Source organism: Myotis brandtii, unplaced genomic scaffold, assembly GCF_000412655.1.
Source record: "Myotis brandtii unplaced genomic scaffold, ASM41265v1 scaffold155, whole genome shotgun sequence".
NCBI classification, from domain to species: Eukaryota; Metazoa; Chordata; class Mammalia; order Chiroptera; family Vespertilionidae; genus Myotis; species Myotis brandtii.
The window spans coordinates 3,096,684-3,110,454 of NW_005355621.1; the positions used below are offsets into that span (position 1 = coordinate 3,096,684).

A 13,771-nucleotide genomic window follows, 5' to 3' on the forward strand; every position below is an offset into this window, starting at 1 on the left:
GTGTTTTTTTTTAAAAAGACAGAAGTTCTGTAAGACTGAGAAAATGTGAGGGGAGAAGGCAGGGAATGAGGAGGGATGGGGAAGACTGAGAGACAGAAACAAAGAAACACAGGTAAATTCAAATGGCCCTGGAGTCAGAACAGCAGGGTAAAGGTGACGTCAGTCACCGCAGAAGGTTGATAATATCCCTCTTCGCTTCATAACATGTCAGAGTTGCTGACACATGACAAGGATGGTACTGGCAACTACAGATGCTGCTTTATAAGAAAGGGGGAATGCTACTAGTATGTTCTTCCAGTTACCTGTGGAGATGACATAGATGTGGGGAGATATTTGGTTATTACTATTTTGTTTATTTTCCTTTTCATAAAAAGTTATGTGAATAATAATAATAATAATAGTAATGGAAAGATTTAAACCAGACCAGATGGGGGGGGGGCGGGGAATTGGGAATTACAGACTAAACTCTGCGTAGGTTACATATTTTATTTTTAACTTTCTAAGGAGCCAATGGATTGAGGCAATAGTCAAATTGAGGAAAGGTGGGATGTGTATACTAGAGGTTGTTTTTTGTTTGTTTTTTATCTCCTTAGAAAATGGATTGAACATTCTAAATTGAGAGAAATAAACTTTAAAGTCGTGGAATTCAACCCTATGGTCCTCAAAGGGAAGATCCGACCAGACTCAGCGAGGCCGGAGCTGCTCCAGCCTGTGAGTAGGACTGTGCTGTGCTGGGGGCGGTCCTTGGTGAGCCCCTGTTCTGTTCGGTATGGAGTTCTCGCCACTGGGATGCAGACGGAATAGTTCTGAAGCCTCACAGTTGTTAGATCTTCACCAAACTCTGCTTCTTTGTAATTTATAAGTCACTTGCTTCCAAAAGGATTTAAGCTGGTTTAACATCAACATAACAGAGTAGTCAACGAAGGAATGAAGCATAAGAACATGTAGGATGCATTCATGTGTGTGGATATGCCTGTGGGGGTGGGGGAAGGGGCCAGGTAGGGAGGCCAGGAAAAAATATCCCCAACCCCACAGGCTGCTGTGATTGGACATAACATTTAGCTTGGAATATCCCAGCAACCAAGGAAAACCGGTAGCATGATGGATTATATACTTCCTAGTATCGACTAAGATAATATTTTCAGAAGACACCAGCTCTTTTCCTAGCTTTGGAATCTTAAGGTATTTTACTGCAAGGGTTCTTACCAAAAGGACCAACTCTCCCCTGCAAAAAGAGTGGCGTCGATGGCAGATTTACAGGGAATGTAGCCACTTTCTACATATACTTGCTACTTAAATCCATCCTTGAAAATGGACTCAATTCTAAGCCCTCTAATGACATGATCTTTCCCCAATTCCAGATATTTATTGTTGGAGCGCCAGCTGGGCTGGGGCTTTGGATTAAGCTGTGTGGTGGCTAATAAACTCCCGCTCTCTGCCGATGCTCCTCCATTTTCTGGTTCAAGGAGCTGAGGTTGAGCTTATAGTTGAGGATGGTGCCCGTGTGTGTGTGTGTGTGTGTGTGTGTGTGTGTGTGTGTGTGTGTGTGTGTGTGTGTGTGTGTGTGTGTGTGTGTGTAAGGCTGATTTAGCTCACAGCAGTCAAATTACTGAATGTAGAGGGAGACAGGCAATTTGTGGCCTAAAGATTCAGGAGGAAGCCTCTGCGACTCCCACTGAACCCCAGCACCCTTGGAAGACACTGCGCCATGTGCCTCTTCTCCACCGTCGCTTCTTTTGCTGTTTTCACAGCTGAACTTTGTTCGGTTTTATCTCCCTCTGCTGATCCACCAACACGAGAAAGTCATCTATTTGGACGACGATGTCATTGTACAAGGTATACTCGCCGACTGCCCGGAGCACTTGGAAAAGGAGCCGCTGATAAGTAGAATGACTGTCTGTCTTCATTTTCCAAAGAGTTAGCTGCCCAGTGATTTTTTTTTTCTGCTTATTAAATTTGAGAGTATAGTATTGTTGCAAATTCAGGAATTTTTGAAAACAGGGGTTGATACTTACTTCCCTGGACAGTCCAGTTGGCTTTTTGAGAGCCACTCTCAGATTGTTAAAGATTGAGATAAACAGCTTGGCTGCCTTTCCGTTCTCTGTACCACTAAAATGTATGGAGTGATAGTCTCACTGATGACATTCTTAGAACTAAGTTTTGGTGTTTAAATGCAAATAAGATAGCCCTGGCCGGTGTGGCTCAGTTGGTTGAGCATCGTCCCATGCACTGAAAGATCACCAGTTCAGTGCTTCCGAGAGACAACTCATCAACGTTTCTTCTCACATCAATGTTTCTCTCTCTCCCTCTCCCTTCCTCTCTGTAAAATCAATTGAAAACATATTAAATGCAAATAAGACAAGCATCGGTGGGGTACCTACATAGCAATAGAAATAAAGACATTTGTCCAATGCCCAGCTGAGCTTCTTATCAGGTGGCTTTCTAAATTGAGCTGAGCTTTTCTTATTCAGTAAATTGCGAACCACATGAAATCGGGGATCACACACTTCTCCCCCACAGAAAACCAGGGATTAGTTTAAACGCTAAGGCTCTATGCAGCCCTAAAACTCATGCTGCACTCTCTGAACTCCTGGTGTTTCTAAATGCAGGTGATATCCAGGAGCTGTATGACACCACCTTGGCCCTGGGCCACGCGGCCGCCTTTTCAGATGACTGTGATTTGCCCTCGCTTCAGGACAGGCACAGACTTGTGGGGCTGCAGGTGAGCACACTGTCTCAGAAATCCTGCCTTCACCCCTCCCATCCCCCCCAACTCAGAATGAGTGCAAGCTACTATACCTCGAGAGCCCCACCCGTCTGGATTGCTAGAGGCGGAACCCAGGGGCCTGGGCTTCCGATGGACACCCCAGCTCCACTCTGTGGTGACTCCCGGGCAAGTTCCTGAACCCTGCAGGAGCCACTTTTCTTATCTGAAACATGGCAACAATAATATCCATGTTATCGTGTCTCTGTGAGCTGTGATGAAAGAGCGTGTCCGTTCTTCAGTGAATGCACCAGGAATGATAGTTATCTAGGTCCCTCTTAACCTCCCTTCTGTCAGAGGTGGTGTTTTCTGTAAAAGAGACTTGCTGAGTCTTTGGTTCTGCTTTCAGAGTTTTAGCCATTGCTTCCCCACCACCACCACCCCACCACCCCCAGTAGAGGGAAATGCTGATTTTGTTCAAGGGTAAAGAGCTCCTTACCTGAGTGGAAATGAGAAAAGGTGAACCTGTACGTAATACTGAGCCCCCCCTCAGTAGAGGGAAATGTTGATTTTGTTCAAGGGTAAAGAGCTCCTTACCTGGGTGGAAATGAGAAAAGGTGAACCTGTACGTAATACTGAAACCAAAAGAATGGCTTTAAAAATGCAAGGTGCTATTAAGAATCGAATGTTGTTCTTCAAAAGTTCCAGGGAATAATTTTTAAATGGGTGACATTCAAGAAGTGACATGCTTTAAGGCCTAGGCTCTGGGGCCAGACCCGACTTGGTCAAGATCTCAGCTCCATCACTTAAGTAGCTTGGGGCAAGTTACTTAACCAATTGTTTTCTGAAAGGTGTTATTAAGAATAGAATGTTGTTCTTTAAAAAAGTTCCAGGGAATAATTTTTAAATGGTGACATTCAAGAAGTGACATGCTTTAAGGCCTCGGCTCTGGGACCAGACCCGATCTTGGCTCCATCACCTAAGTAGCTTGGGGCAAGTTACTTAACCAATTGTTTTCTCCTTTATTTGCCAAATGGGGGGAGTCACTGTGAGAACTAAGTTAGTTAATACATGTGAAGTTATGGCACACACCTAATGAGGTAATGCATGTGCAGTTCTTAGAACGGTGCCTGGCACATAGAAAGTGCTCGAGTATGTCTGTTACTTCCGTGTCATGTCTGGGCACTCCACTGAGGTAGATTATGGCAGCCCATGTGTGTGAAACATTATGTCCTGCCTGGTGTTACATTCATTCAGCTATGCACCGAGTGCTTCCTATGTGCCTGACAGTTTTAGGTACTAATAATACCGCAAACAAAACTAAAATCCCTGCCTTTGCATAGCTTACATTCTAGTGGGAAGACATGTAAGATACTTAACAGAGGATCAGGGTGGAGGTGGGCTGTATGTTAGGGTGATCATGGAAGGATCCACTGAGATGGTGTCGTGAACCTATACCTGAAAGAATGAAGGGAACCACTTAAGCAGGGAGAACAACATTCCAAGAAAATGTTGCCAGCAGGTGCAAAGGTCCTGAGGCAGGGGTGTGTCTGGCGGATTAAAGAACAAGGAGGTCGATGTGGCAGAGGGATCCAGAGAGAGAATAATGGACATTGGGGAGCAGATGGTGTAGGGCAGGGCAGGCCATGTTAGGAACTGTGGCTTTTACTCTGAAAGAGATGGAAGGCATTAGAGGAGCTTGGAGCAGATGAGTAACATAGAGACAGAGTGGGCAAGTGCAAAGGTCCTGAGGCAGGGGCGTGTCTGGCGGATTAAAGAAGGAGGTCGATGTGGCGGAGGGATCCAGAGGGAGAATAATGGACATTGGGGAGCAGATGGTGTAGGGCAGGGCAGGCCATGTTAGGAACTGTGGCTTTTACTCTGAAAGAGATGGAAGGCATTAGAGGAGCTTGGAGCAGATGAGTAACATAGAGACAGAGTGGAGTTGAAAGGGGTGGAAGAAGCAGGAACACCGGTTAAGAGGAACGTGCAGAAATCCAGTGAGTGGTCATTATGGCCCAGACAAGGAAGGCAGCAGGAGAGGCAGTGGGACATGCTTGGCTTCGGGATATATTTTGGAAGATGGGACCAACAGGATTTGCTGACAGATTTGGATGAAAAGTGAATGAGACCAGTCAAGCAGGAGAGGCAGTGGGACATGCTTGGCTTCGGGATATATTTTGGAAGATGGGACCAACAGGATTTGCTGACAGATTTGGATGAAAAGTGAATGAGACGAGTCAAGGATGACCTAATGACCCTGGGTTTTTTGCCTGTGTTACTAGAAAGATAGGGTGGCACTAACTGAGATAGGGCAGGTTGTAGGAAAGCACATTTGGGACAGGATTAAGCATCCAGGAGGAGACACGGAGCTGGCAGATGGAGCAGGAGTGGGAAATCCAGAGGGGAGGTCAGGGCTGTCTACACGGATGGTGTTTAGAGCCATGAGACTGGATGAGGCTGTCAGGGAGTCAGTGCTTGAAAAGAGACAGGTGCTGGAAATGAGACTTGGGGAACCCCGCTTTTAAAAGTTGGGGAAACAAGAGGAAACCAGCAAAGGGCTCTAGGAAATGGCCAGTGACACAGGAGGAAACCCAGAGACACCACACCATGGTTTCAAGAAAATGATTGATTTCAGATTGTTTCCCACGTGGCACGCATATCCTGTTCCTTTACAGAACACCTACATGGGCTTCCTGGACTACAGGAAGAAGACAATAAAAGACCTCGGCATCAGCCCCAGCACGTGCTCGTTCAACCCTGGCGTGATTGTTGCCAACATGACGGAATGGAAGCACCAACGTATCACCAAACAACTGGAGAGATGGATGCAGAAAAATGTGGAGTACGTGCACATCCGTCATTCCCCCCCAGCCCCCCTGTGCTTGAAAACAAAATTATACAATGAATTTTCTATGCATAGCTCAGGGGTTAGAAATATTTTATACACATCTTAGGTCAGACTTTCTCACTGGGGAAGAAAAGGGGCAATAGATGAAAATATATTCTCAAATGATATGTCAGAGGAAGCGAGATCCTGCGGAATCCTTATAATACAAACATTTTTCTAAGAAGTTATTTAATAATGCGACTGTAAATCTTCTCCCAGAATCCTACTGAACCTTTTCCACTGAAAATCACTTACCTTAGTCGAGTTCCTCCTTCTTACAGAGATTTGTTTTTAAGGGTTATTTTATGAAGTCAACTTTGTTTCTTAGGGTTGAATTTTTAAAAATGTATTGTATTTCATGACTAAAGTCTTAAATAGAGGATTAATGTTAACACAATCACTATGATCATGTCATTGTATTTCCTTGCCTGCTTTTTTTCTGGATATTTTTAATACCACCATACCTTGAATTTGTGAACAAATTTATTCTAAATAATGGAGGATCAGAATGTGATCTTCTGTGTTTGCCATTAAGAAGCCTGAGAATTAAAATGGCAAAATATTAACACCGTGAAACTAGTACATGCAAGTTCATGGTTTTCTGCTTATAATTTTGTGTAGGTTTAACAATTTTCAAAATACAAGGTTGGAGGAAAGTGCAAGATTGTAGTCTTATTATATAGTGAGAGACTGTCCTGCATCTTTTAAAAGGATTAGATTCTTCTTTATCTGAGTCTGTGGGGCTCCAGGCTTAAAATATTTCTTTTCTATTCATTTTCTTAGGGAGAATCTCTACAGCAGTTCCCTGGGGGGAGAGGTGGCCACCTCCCCAATGCTGATTGTGTTTCATGGGAAATACTCTACCATCAACCCCCTGTGGCACATAAGGCACCTGGGTAAGCACTGTGGAAAAACCATGCAAATGTGCATTTTATAGATCGCTTGAGCACGAGGTTGGGGAAAGTGTGCTAGAGCACCAGCTTCCTCAGTCACATCCTCCATGTGACCTTGGAGATTACCTTGGACTCCTTATTTAACCGTCATTGCTCAGATTTGCAAATGCAGCTGATAAAGATGGCCTGCCTGAGAGGCGTGTTTCTAGGAATCCATGAAAAGCAATTAGACTCATGCTTAGCATACACACAGTACGTGCCAGATAAACATTAACTATTGTTAGAACTTTCACTGTCAAAACTTTTTCATAACTTTATTGAACTCTTTGAAGTGACCTACAGTGGACAAAACCAAATGAATTAGCATAATGGTTTATGATGCATTTATCTAGCTGGCAGTGTATCTTCTTTTTCCTCACCAGAGGATATGCTTTTTATTGACTTTAAAGAGAGAGGGAAGGAGAGAGACAAGGGGGAGAGGGAGAGAGAGAGAGAGAGAGAGACATCGATTGGCTGCCTCCCATACACTGCTTAACTGGGAATTGAACACACAACCCAGATGTGTGCCCTGACTGAGAATCGAACCCGCCACCTTTTGGTGTATAGGACAACGCTCCAACTGAGCCACACCGGCCAGGGCTGGCAATGTATCTTTCAAAGAGAAGTTGTTTACTGGTTGTGTCCTATGTGTATTCACTCTTCACTACAGCAGTGCAGGCTCTAGGGCAGTGATGGCGAACCTATGACACGCATGTCAGAGGTGACACGTGAACTCATTTTTTTGGTTGATTTTTCTTTGTTAAATGGCATTTAAATATATAAAATAAATATCAAAAATATAAGTCTTTGTTTTACTATGGTTGCAAATATCAAAAAATTTCTCTATGTGACACGGCACCAGAGTTAAGTTAGGGTTTTTCAAAATGCTGACACGCCGAGCTCAAAAGGTTCGCCATCACTGCTCTAGGGTGTAGAGGATATTTAAAACTCTGCTATTACCTAAGGTCCTGGGCAAGTTCTCAACTTCTCTGTGCTTTACTTTCTTCATTTGTAAATCAAAGCTAATAGAACCTTATACAGTTTTTATAAGGAATAAATGACCTAACATATACACTGAGTGGCCAGATTATTATGACCGGCCAGATTATTATGTCCACCCCATCGGTACAATGAAGTGAATTAGTTATGCAAATAATAATAATAATAATAATAATAATAATAAAACCTTGAGAGTATTTGCTTAGGAAGTTTTCAATATTCAGTATTTTTGGAAGTGTCAATGAAGTACTGATGGGATGGTCATAATAATCTGGCCAATTAGTGTATAAATTGCTTAGAACAGACATTCACATTCACTCAAACACATGGCCACAACCCTTTAGCTAAAACCACTGAGCCAGACCTATTTAGAAATTGAGAAGGATTTTTGAACCCTAAAATGCATATACTTATGTTATGCAATTCCCTGAGTGGGATCTAGGTTTTGCTGCCACAGAAGTTATTAGAAATCCTTTTGTTTTCAGACATTTGGGGATGATTATAGACTTGGAGACAATGGATTATGGACTTCTATTTGCCAAGTGCCCATTGCATTTCCAAGTGCTGGGCCCAGTTCTGATGATAAAGATGAACAATCCTCTAAGATGGTACTTCCCTTACTCTGCCTTTTAGAAGGACACACAGACAAAACTGTGGAAGCTGGGTTCCTGTCTCCTCTTAGTGATTCCGTCTGGATGGCTTCTGCCTCATTCCCAGACTCTTCCCCAACTTTCCTGAGCATCTGCAAGCACATAAAAGCGACACAGGGAAGCTAAGGACACTATTGTTCCGTCTGATTTGATTTATATTGATGCTGAGTTCACTGTTAGGTCAAATATCAACATTTCAATGTAATGAATGTGCAGAAAATCCCATTAAAGTAGAATGTCTGTGAAAAATGTTGTGTAGGTACAGCTATGCGGAGCTTAGATCGATAAGGTTAGAGCATTTATGAGCTTGGAACAGAGACTCAGAATTACATTTTATGAAATATCTAACTTACTGACAAGTAGAAAGCGGCGGAATCTTCCCAAGGGAAAGAAGTCATTTTTCTTTGTAGAAAGTAGTCATTTTTCTCTGTAGAGCGGAATGTCGTCTGTGCTGAGGGTTTTGGAATCAGGGGTGGTCTGCCAAGTGAATCTACACAGTGATCATTTGAGAAATACCTCGATTTGAGAGTGTTCCGAAAGCAGAGAGCAATGCAATGCTAACAGTGTTAAGTTTGGGTCTAAACAGGGAGGCTTAAAATATTAAAAAGTGATGAAACATATTTGGCTAAAAGCAAAACTGCAAGGCCCTCTGGTCCTTCCGTCAAAGAGCTGAGAGATGATGTTCTACTTAGTGAGGCTTCTGGCAGGAAGGTCCCTCTTCCCAAATAAGCATTTTGTTTCCTCTGTATAGACTCCACGGCAACCCGAAACGCTGGGCTCCTCTCCTACCCACCTTCACAGCTGCGTTTATGAATAACAGAAGACAGGTTTTTGGTTGTCTCACATCATATGATAAACTAGCTATTCACCCTCTTTATTCAATAGACTTGTTTTTTTAAAAATATCAAATTCTCTTTCTTAGAAAAAAAACACTGTAGAGGATATTTAAAAAAAAGACTTACATTCTCAAGATCTTAATGTACTTCTGGAAGAAGTATTCTAAAAATATTTGAGCAACAGCAATATTAAGGTAAATGCATATATAGTCTCTAAGTGAATCTTATGAGGGAAATAATATTCACATGGAGATAGCTGTTTGTTAATAAGTGGATCTTATTCTTGGTCACTTTTCATATAGTCAAAATAAGATTGTTTAAAAAGAAAATCTTGCCATATTGTTGGATAATGTAGAAAGACAAGAACTCCTATAAACTCTGGATGGGAGGCAAACGGTTACAAGTTCTTCTGGGGACAATTGGCAATCTCTTACCAAAAATTAAAAGGCACACACCCTTCAATTTCACAATTCCACCTACAAGATTCTTATTCTACAGATATACTATTTGTATACATGCATAAGACATGGATAGAAGACTGTTTCCTGTAGCATTGTTGATTCTAGTGAAGGGACAGAAACAGCCAAAATGTCCTTAATAAGAAACTCAGTAAATAAGTAATCATAGATGCATTCTATGTAGTCATTAAAAATAATTCAGCCCTGGCTGGTTTGGCTCAGTGGATAGAGCGTCAGCCTGCGGACTGAAGGGTCTCAGGTTCGATTCCGATCAAGGGCACGTGCCTGGGTTGCGGGCTCGATCCCCACTGGGGGATGTGCAGGAGGCGGCCGATCAATGGTTCGCTCTCATCATTGATGTTTCTATCTCTCTCTCCCTCTCCCTTCCTTTCTGAAATCAATAAAAACATAAAAAAAAAAAAAATTCAGTAAATCAATGTGCAACTATGGAAAGTTTCCTAAGAGTAATTTTAAAAGTCAAATTACAAACAAATTTTTTAAAATGCATATATAACATGCATGGGTATGTCTATATACAAATACATACTATATACACACTTACACACATACTGGTGTACAGGTAGAATAGTTTTTCATGAGAACCTCAAACCATGGTCACTTTATTGTATTTTAAATATATTTTTATTGATTTCAGAGAGGAAGGGAGAGGAAGAGAAATAGAAACATCAATGATGAGAGACAATCACTGATTGGCTGCCTCCTGCACGCCCCATGCTGGGGATCAAGCCAGCAACCCAGGCATGTGCCCTGATGGGAACCTCCTGGTTCACAGGTCGATGCTCAACCATCGAGCCACACCAGCCAGGCAAACCACGGTCATTTTAGAGATTTAGGGTGGGTGGTAAACTCTTCATTGTAAACCCTTTAATTTGTTTAATTTTTTTTATAATGAACCTATATTCAATTTTTAATATATAAAATTTTATTTTCTAACAAGCCTATTCTTTTTCTCTAAACACAATAAAGGCTGGAGTCCAGATACCAGATATTCAGAGCATTTTCTGCAAGAAGCAAAATTACTCCACTGGAACGGAAGACATAAACCTTGGGACTTCCCCAGTGTTCACAATGACTTATGGGAAAGCTGGTTTGTTCCTGACCCTGCAGGGATATTTAAACTCAGTCACCAAAACAGCTGACACTTTATATATTTTCTGTATAAAAATGTGGAATTGTCCATTTGCAACCTACTATAACATCATTCTTTTTTTTTTTTTTCAAATATTTTTTATTGATTTTTCACAGAGAGGAAAGGAAAGGGATAGAGAGCTAGAAACATCGATGAGAGAGAAACATCGATCAGCTGCCTCCCGCACACTCCCCACCGGGGATGTGCCCGCAACCAAGATACATGCCCTTGACCGGAATCGAACCTGGGACCCTCAGTCCGCAGGCTGACGCTCTATCCACTGAGCCAAACCGGTCAGGGCGATATAACATCATTCTTTATGAACAGTACCTTCGATATGTATGATCTACAATATGAAAAACAGAGACTACTGTGTGCAAGTAATACCTTGGATCACATAGGTATTGATTACTTCCTTACGTACAAGCACTGAGTGTGGAAATCAAGGTTATGTGAGTGAAATATATTGTTGGAAAGAAATAAACCCATGTAGGTTCCAGCAACCAATTTGCTTAACTCAGTGACAATTATATCTAAAACTTTTCAAAATTTCTACATGTATTTTTCACATGTAGGTATTTTTTAACAGGTTGCCAGTCTTGTGTTTTTGTATTACACTTAAAATATGAATGCCTGAAAAATAAAATAGTCATAGATTTTTAATGATTCTCATTGTATATAGTATTCTATATGTTAAATATAACAGAAGGCAAACTGATCTCAGGTTTAAAGGATGAAAGAATACCAGTAAGTCTCGCTACAGAAAAGCCTGCAACTTAAGGATTATCATTCTTATATTTTTTATTGTAAAAATCATCAGACTTTCAAATGAATTTAAAAACTTTTTCAATATTTTTTAATGAAAAAGTCTCATACTGTCATGTATAGAATATATCAACATTTACTACCTGTCATTTAATGAAACACACCATTGTTGTACGCTTGGAAAGTCCTTAAACCCATTCTCTAATAAGTGTCCATAATTTAAAGGGTATTTTCTCCACTTAAATAAAAAAAATCCATTGTAAGGCTACAAATCATTATATACCAAAGCAATACCTAGTTACATGCTTTACACAGTCCCATGAAAAAATAATTCAGTTGTTCCTAGTCCCTGATGCAAGGTGCTTCAAAGCACCTGCACAAAACATCCATGTAAACAGCAGTACAGTACATGATTTAAATAACATGAATGACTCCTACACAGCTTGATCCAGACTAAAGGAAAAATAAAATTCATCACAGCCAGCAGCTAAACAGCATGTTAAGATTCACAACAAGGATTTGTTTCTCTTTAAATATTTCCATATTGAAAAGCATGCTCCGTGGGTATAAGTGATCAAGGGGAGATGCAAATAGCATTTCCAAACACCCAGGTTTATATCTGCCAGGCATAGAAGTCTGGACTATTTGTAGCACCTTGGAAAATGCATTAAAAATCACAAAGGTACATTACTTAAAAACCAACCTTGCATAAGGTTAACGTAGTCCACAGTAACAAAGAACAATGATGCAGAGACAGAAGTTTGTAAATTACTGGCTTATGAGATTTAACTAGCAAGAAAATTTGTCTTAATTATAGTAGCACATCTCATGTACATAAAGCACCAGTTTAAAACAGGTTATCGAACACCTCCAGCACCTTGCCGCTCAGCCTGAAAATTCATTTCTCATCACTTGCCATGTTACACCCCTAAAGCCAAGGAAGATAAAATTCGGTGATAGGTACTGAAAGAGAAATTCAGTTCCTTCCCTATCGAGTGTATGTCTCTCAAGTAAAACACAGATGAAGTAACAACATTTAAGAGGAAGATAAAATTCGAACGGTGATAGGTACTGAAAGAGAAGTTCAGTTCCTTCCCTATCGAGTGTATCTCTCAAGTAAAACACAGATGAAGTAACAACATTTAAAAGGTCTACTGCATTCCCTGGAGCCCACCATCCCAGCAGAATAGGTTCTGCCTATTAGAGAACTAACACACAGGGTGAGGAGGCCAAAGCCAGGGTTGAATGCCCTGTCACGTAAGGCCAGGTTGGTCTTGCTGCTGCAAGGCCACACTCTACGTTTGTACTAGAAAGCAACTCTCACAAACGATCACCATTGGTAAAGAGGTCTGAGTGTGAACACGACTCCAGAGGCTTAACTGCACATGAAAATCCACACATCTGCCTCTTTACCAGTGGCAACTCTTATTAACAGCATGCCCTTCTTAGGCATAAGAGGGGTAATGGTGTTTCTAGGCTTATGCACAGTGAATAATCAAATATAAATATTCAGACTGTTGCATTTCTTAAATTACAGTTTAAAAGTGACTCCCAAAAGAAAATCACTTTCTTCCTAAATGAAAAAGCCTTTATAAAATGCTGGAATGATGGTTCATTCAAATACAAAAACTCATGTACAAAAAAAATCCTAAATGTTCCTTCCAAACTACCTAGGTTCATACAGTTGATTCTACCACACAACTGTACTATGGTTACATCACCAGAGGAAAACACTAATAAAATACTTCAGTTAGCAAACTGAGGGCCACTTCCTGACAACTGCAATAAAACTGCAGCATTGGAGCAGGGCTGAGAAGCACCGTGCCTAAGCAAGGTTTCCTGCCTCCTGTTCTTGCATCCCACAATGATTGTTGAAGGAAGGAATCTGGTCCGTAAACGATTGGCTCATCCACTGCCCGTTGGGAACATCACTGAAAGTCGATTCTCCACAGTCAGCTGCTGGCGGGGAGGAGGGGGAGAGGGAGAGAGTTAGTTTCTTACATTTAAAAGCTTTAAATCAGTGGTTCTCAACCTTCCTAATGCCGAGACCCTTTAATACAGTTCCTCATGTTGTGGTGACCCCCAATTTCATTGTTACAAATTGAACATAATTAAAGCATAGTGATTAATCACAAAAACAATATGTAATTATATATGTGTTTTCCGATGGTCTTAGGCGACCCCTGTGAAAGGGTCGTTCGACCCACAGGTTGAGAACCGCTGCTTTAAATGATCAAATTAGGGGATTTTAACTGTCCAGTGAATGAGAACTGTTATTAAAATAGTTAAGTAAGCTTCTTCTTTTTAAATGTATATAATTGACTTCAGAGAGGAAGGGAGAGGGAGAGATAGAAACATCAATGATGAGAGAGAATCATTGATCGGCT

General features: G+C 41.3%; 2 protein-coding genes across 3 annotated transcripts in view; one reads left to right on the top strand and one right to left on the bottom strand.

Annotated features, from left to right (window-relative positions):
* GLT8D2 (glycosyltransferase 8 domain containing 2) overlaps nucleotides 1–12,394 on the top strand; it is a 31,207-nt gene extending 18,813 nt beyond the window's left edge. Inside the window, exons 5-11 of the mRNA XM_005861693.2 lie at nucleotides 594–711; nucleotides 1,752–1,836; nucleotides 2,610–2,722; nucleotides 5,383–5,549; nucleotides 6,378–6,490; nucleotides 10,457–10,687; nucleotides 10,929–12,394. Of these exons, the coding sequence (XP_005861755.1) occupies nucleotides 594–711; nucleotides 1,752–1,836; nucleotides 2,610–2,722; nucleotides 5,383–5,549; nucleotides 6,378–6,490; nucleotides 10,457–10,629 (769 nt within the window). The 3' untranslated portion in view covers nucleotides 10,630–10,687; nucleotides 10,929–12,394. The remainder of the gene's footprint in view (nucleotides 1–593; nucleotides 712–1,751; nucleotides 1,837–2,609; nucleotides 2,723–5,382; nucleotides 5,550–6,377; nucleotides 6,491–10,456; nucleotides 10,688–10,928) is intronic.
* A 210-nt stretch (nucleotides 12,395–12,604) lies between these two features.
* The window catches only part of TDG (thymine DNA glycosylase), a 9,346-nt gene continuing 8,179 nt past the window's right edge, over nucleotides 12,605–13,771 (bottom strand). Inside the window, exon 9 of one of the 2 annotated variants that reach the window (XM_014536006.1) lies at nucleotides 12,605–13,340. In XM_014536006.1, the coding sequence (XP_014391492.1) occupies nucleotides 13,210–13,340 (131 nt within the window). In that variant the 3' untranslated portion in view covers nucleotides 12,605–13,209. Of the gene's footprint in view, nucleotides 13,344–13,771 lie in introns of both variants that reach the window. The other variant, XM_014536005.1, reaches the window with a different exon arrangement.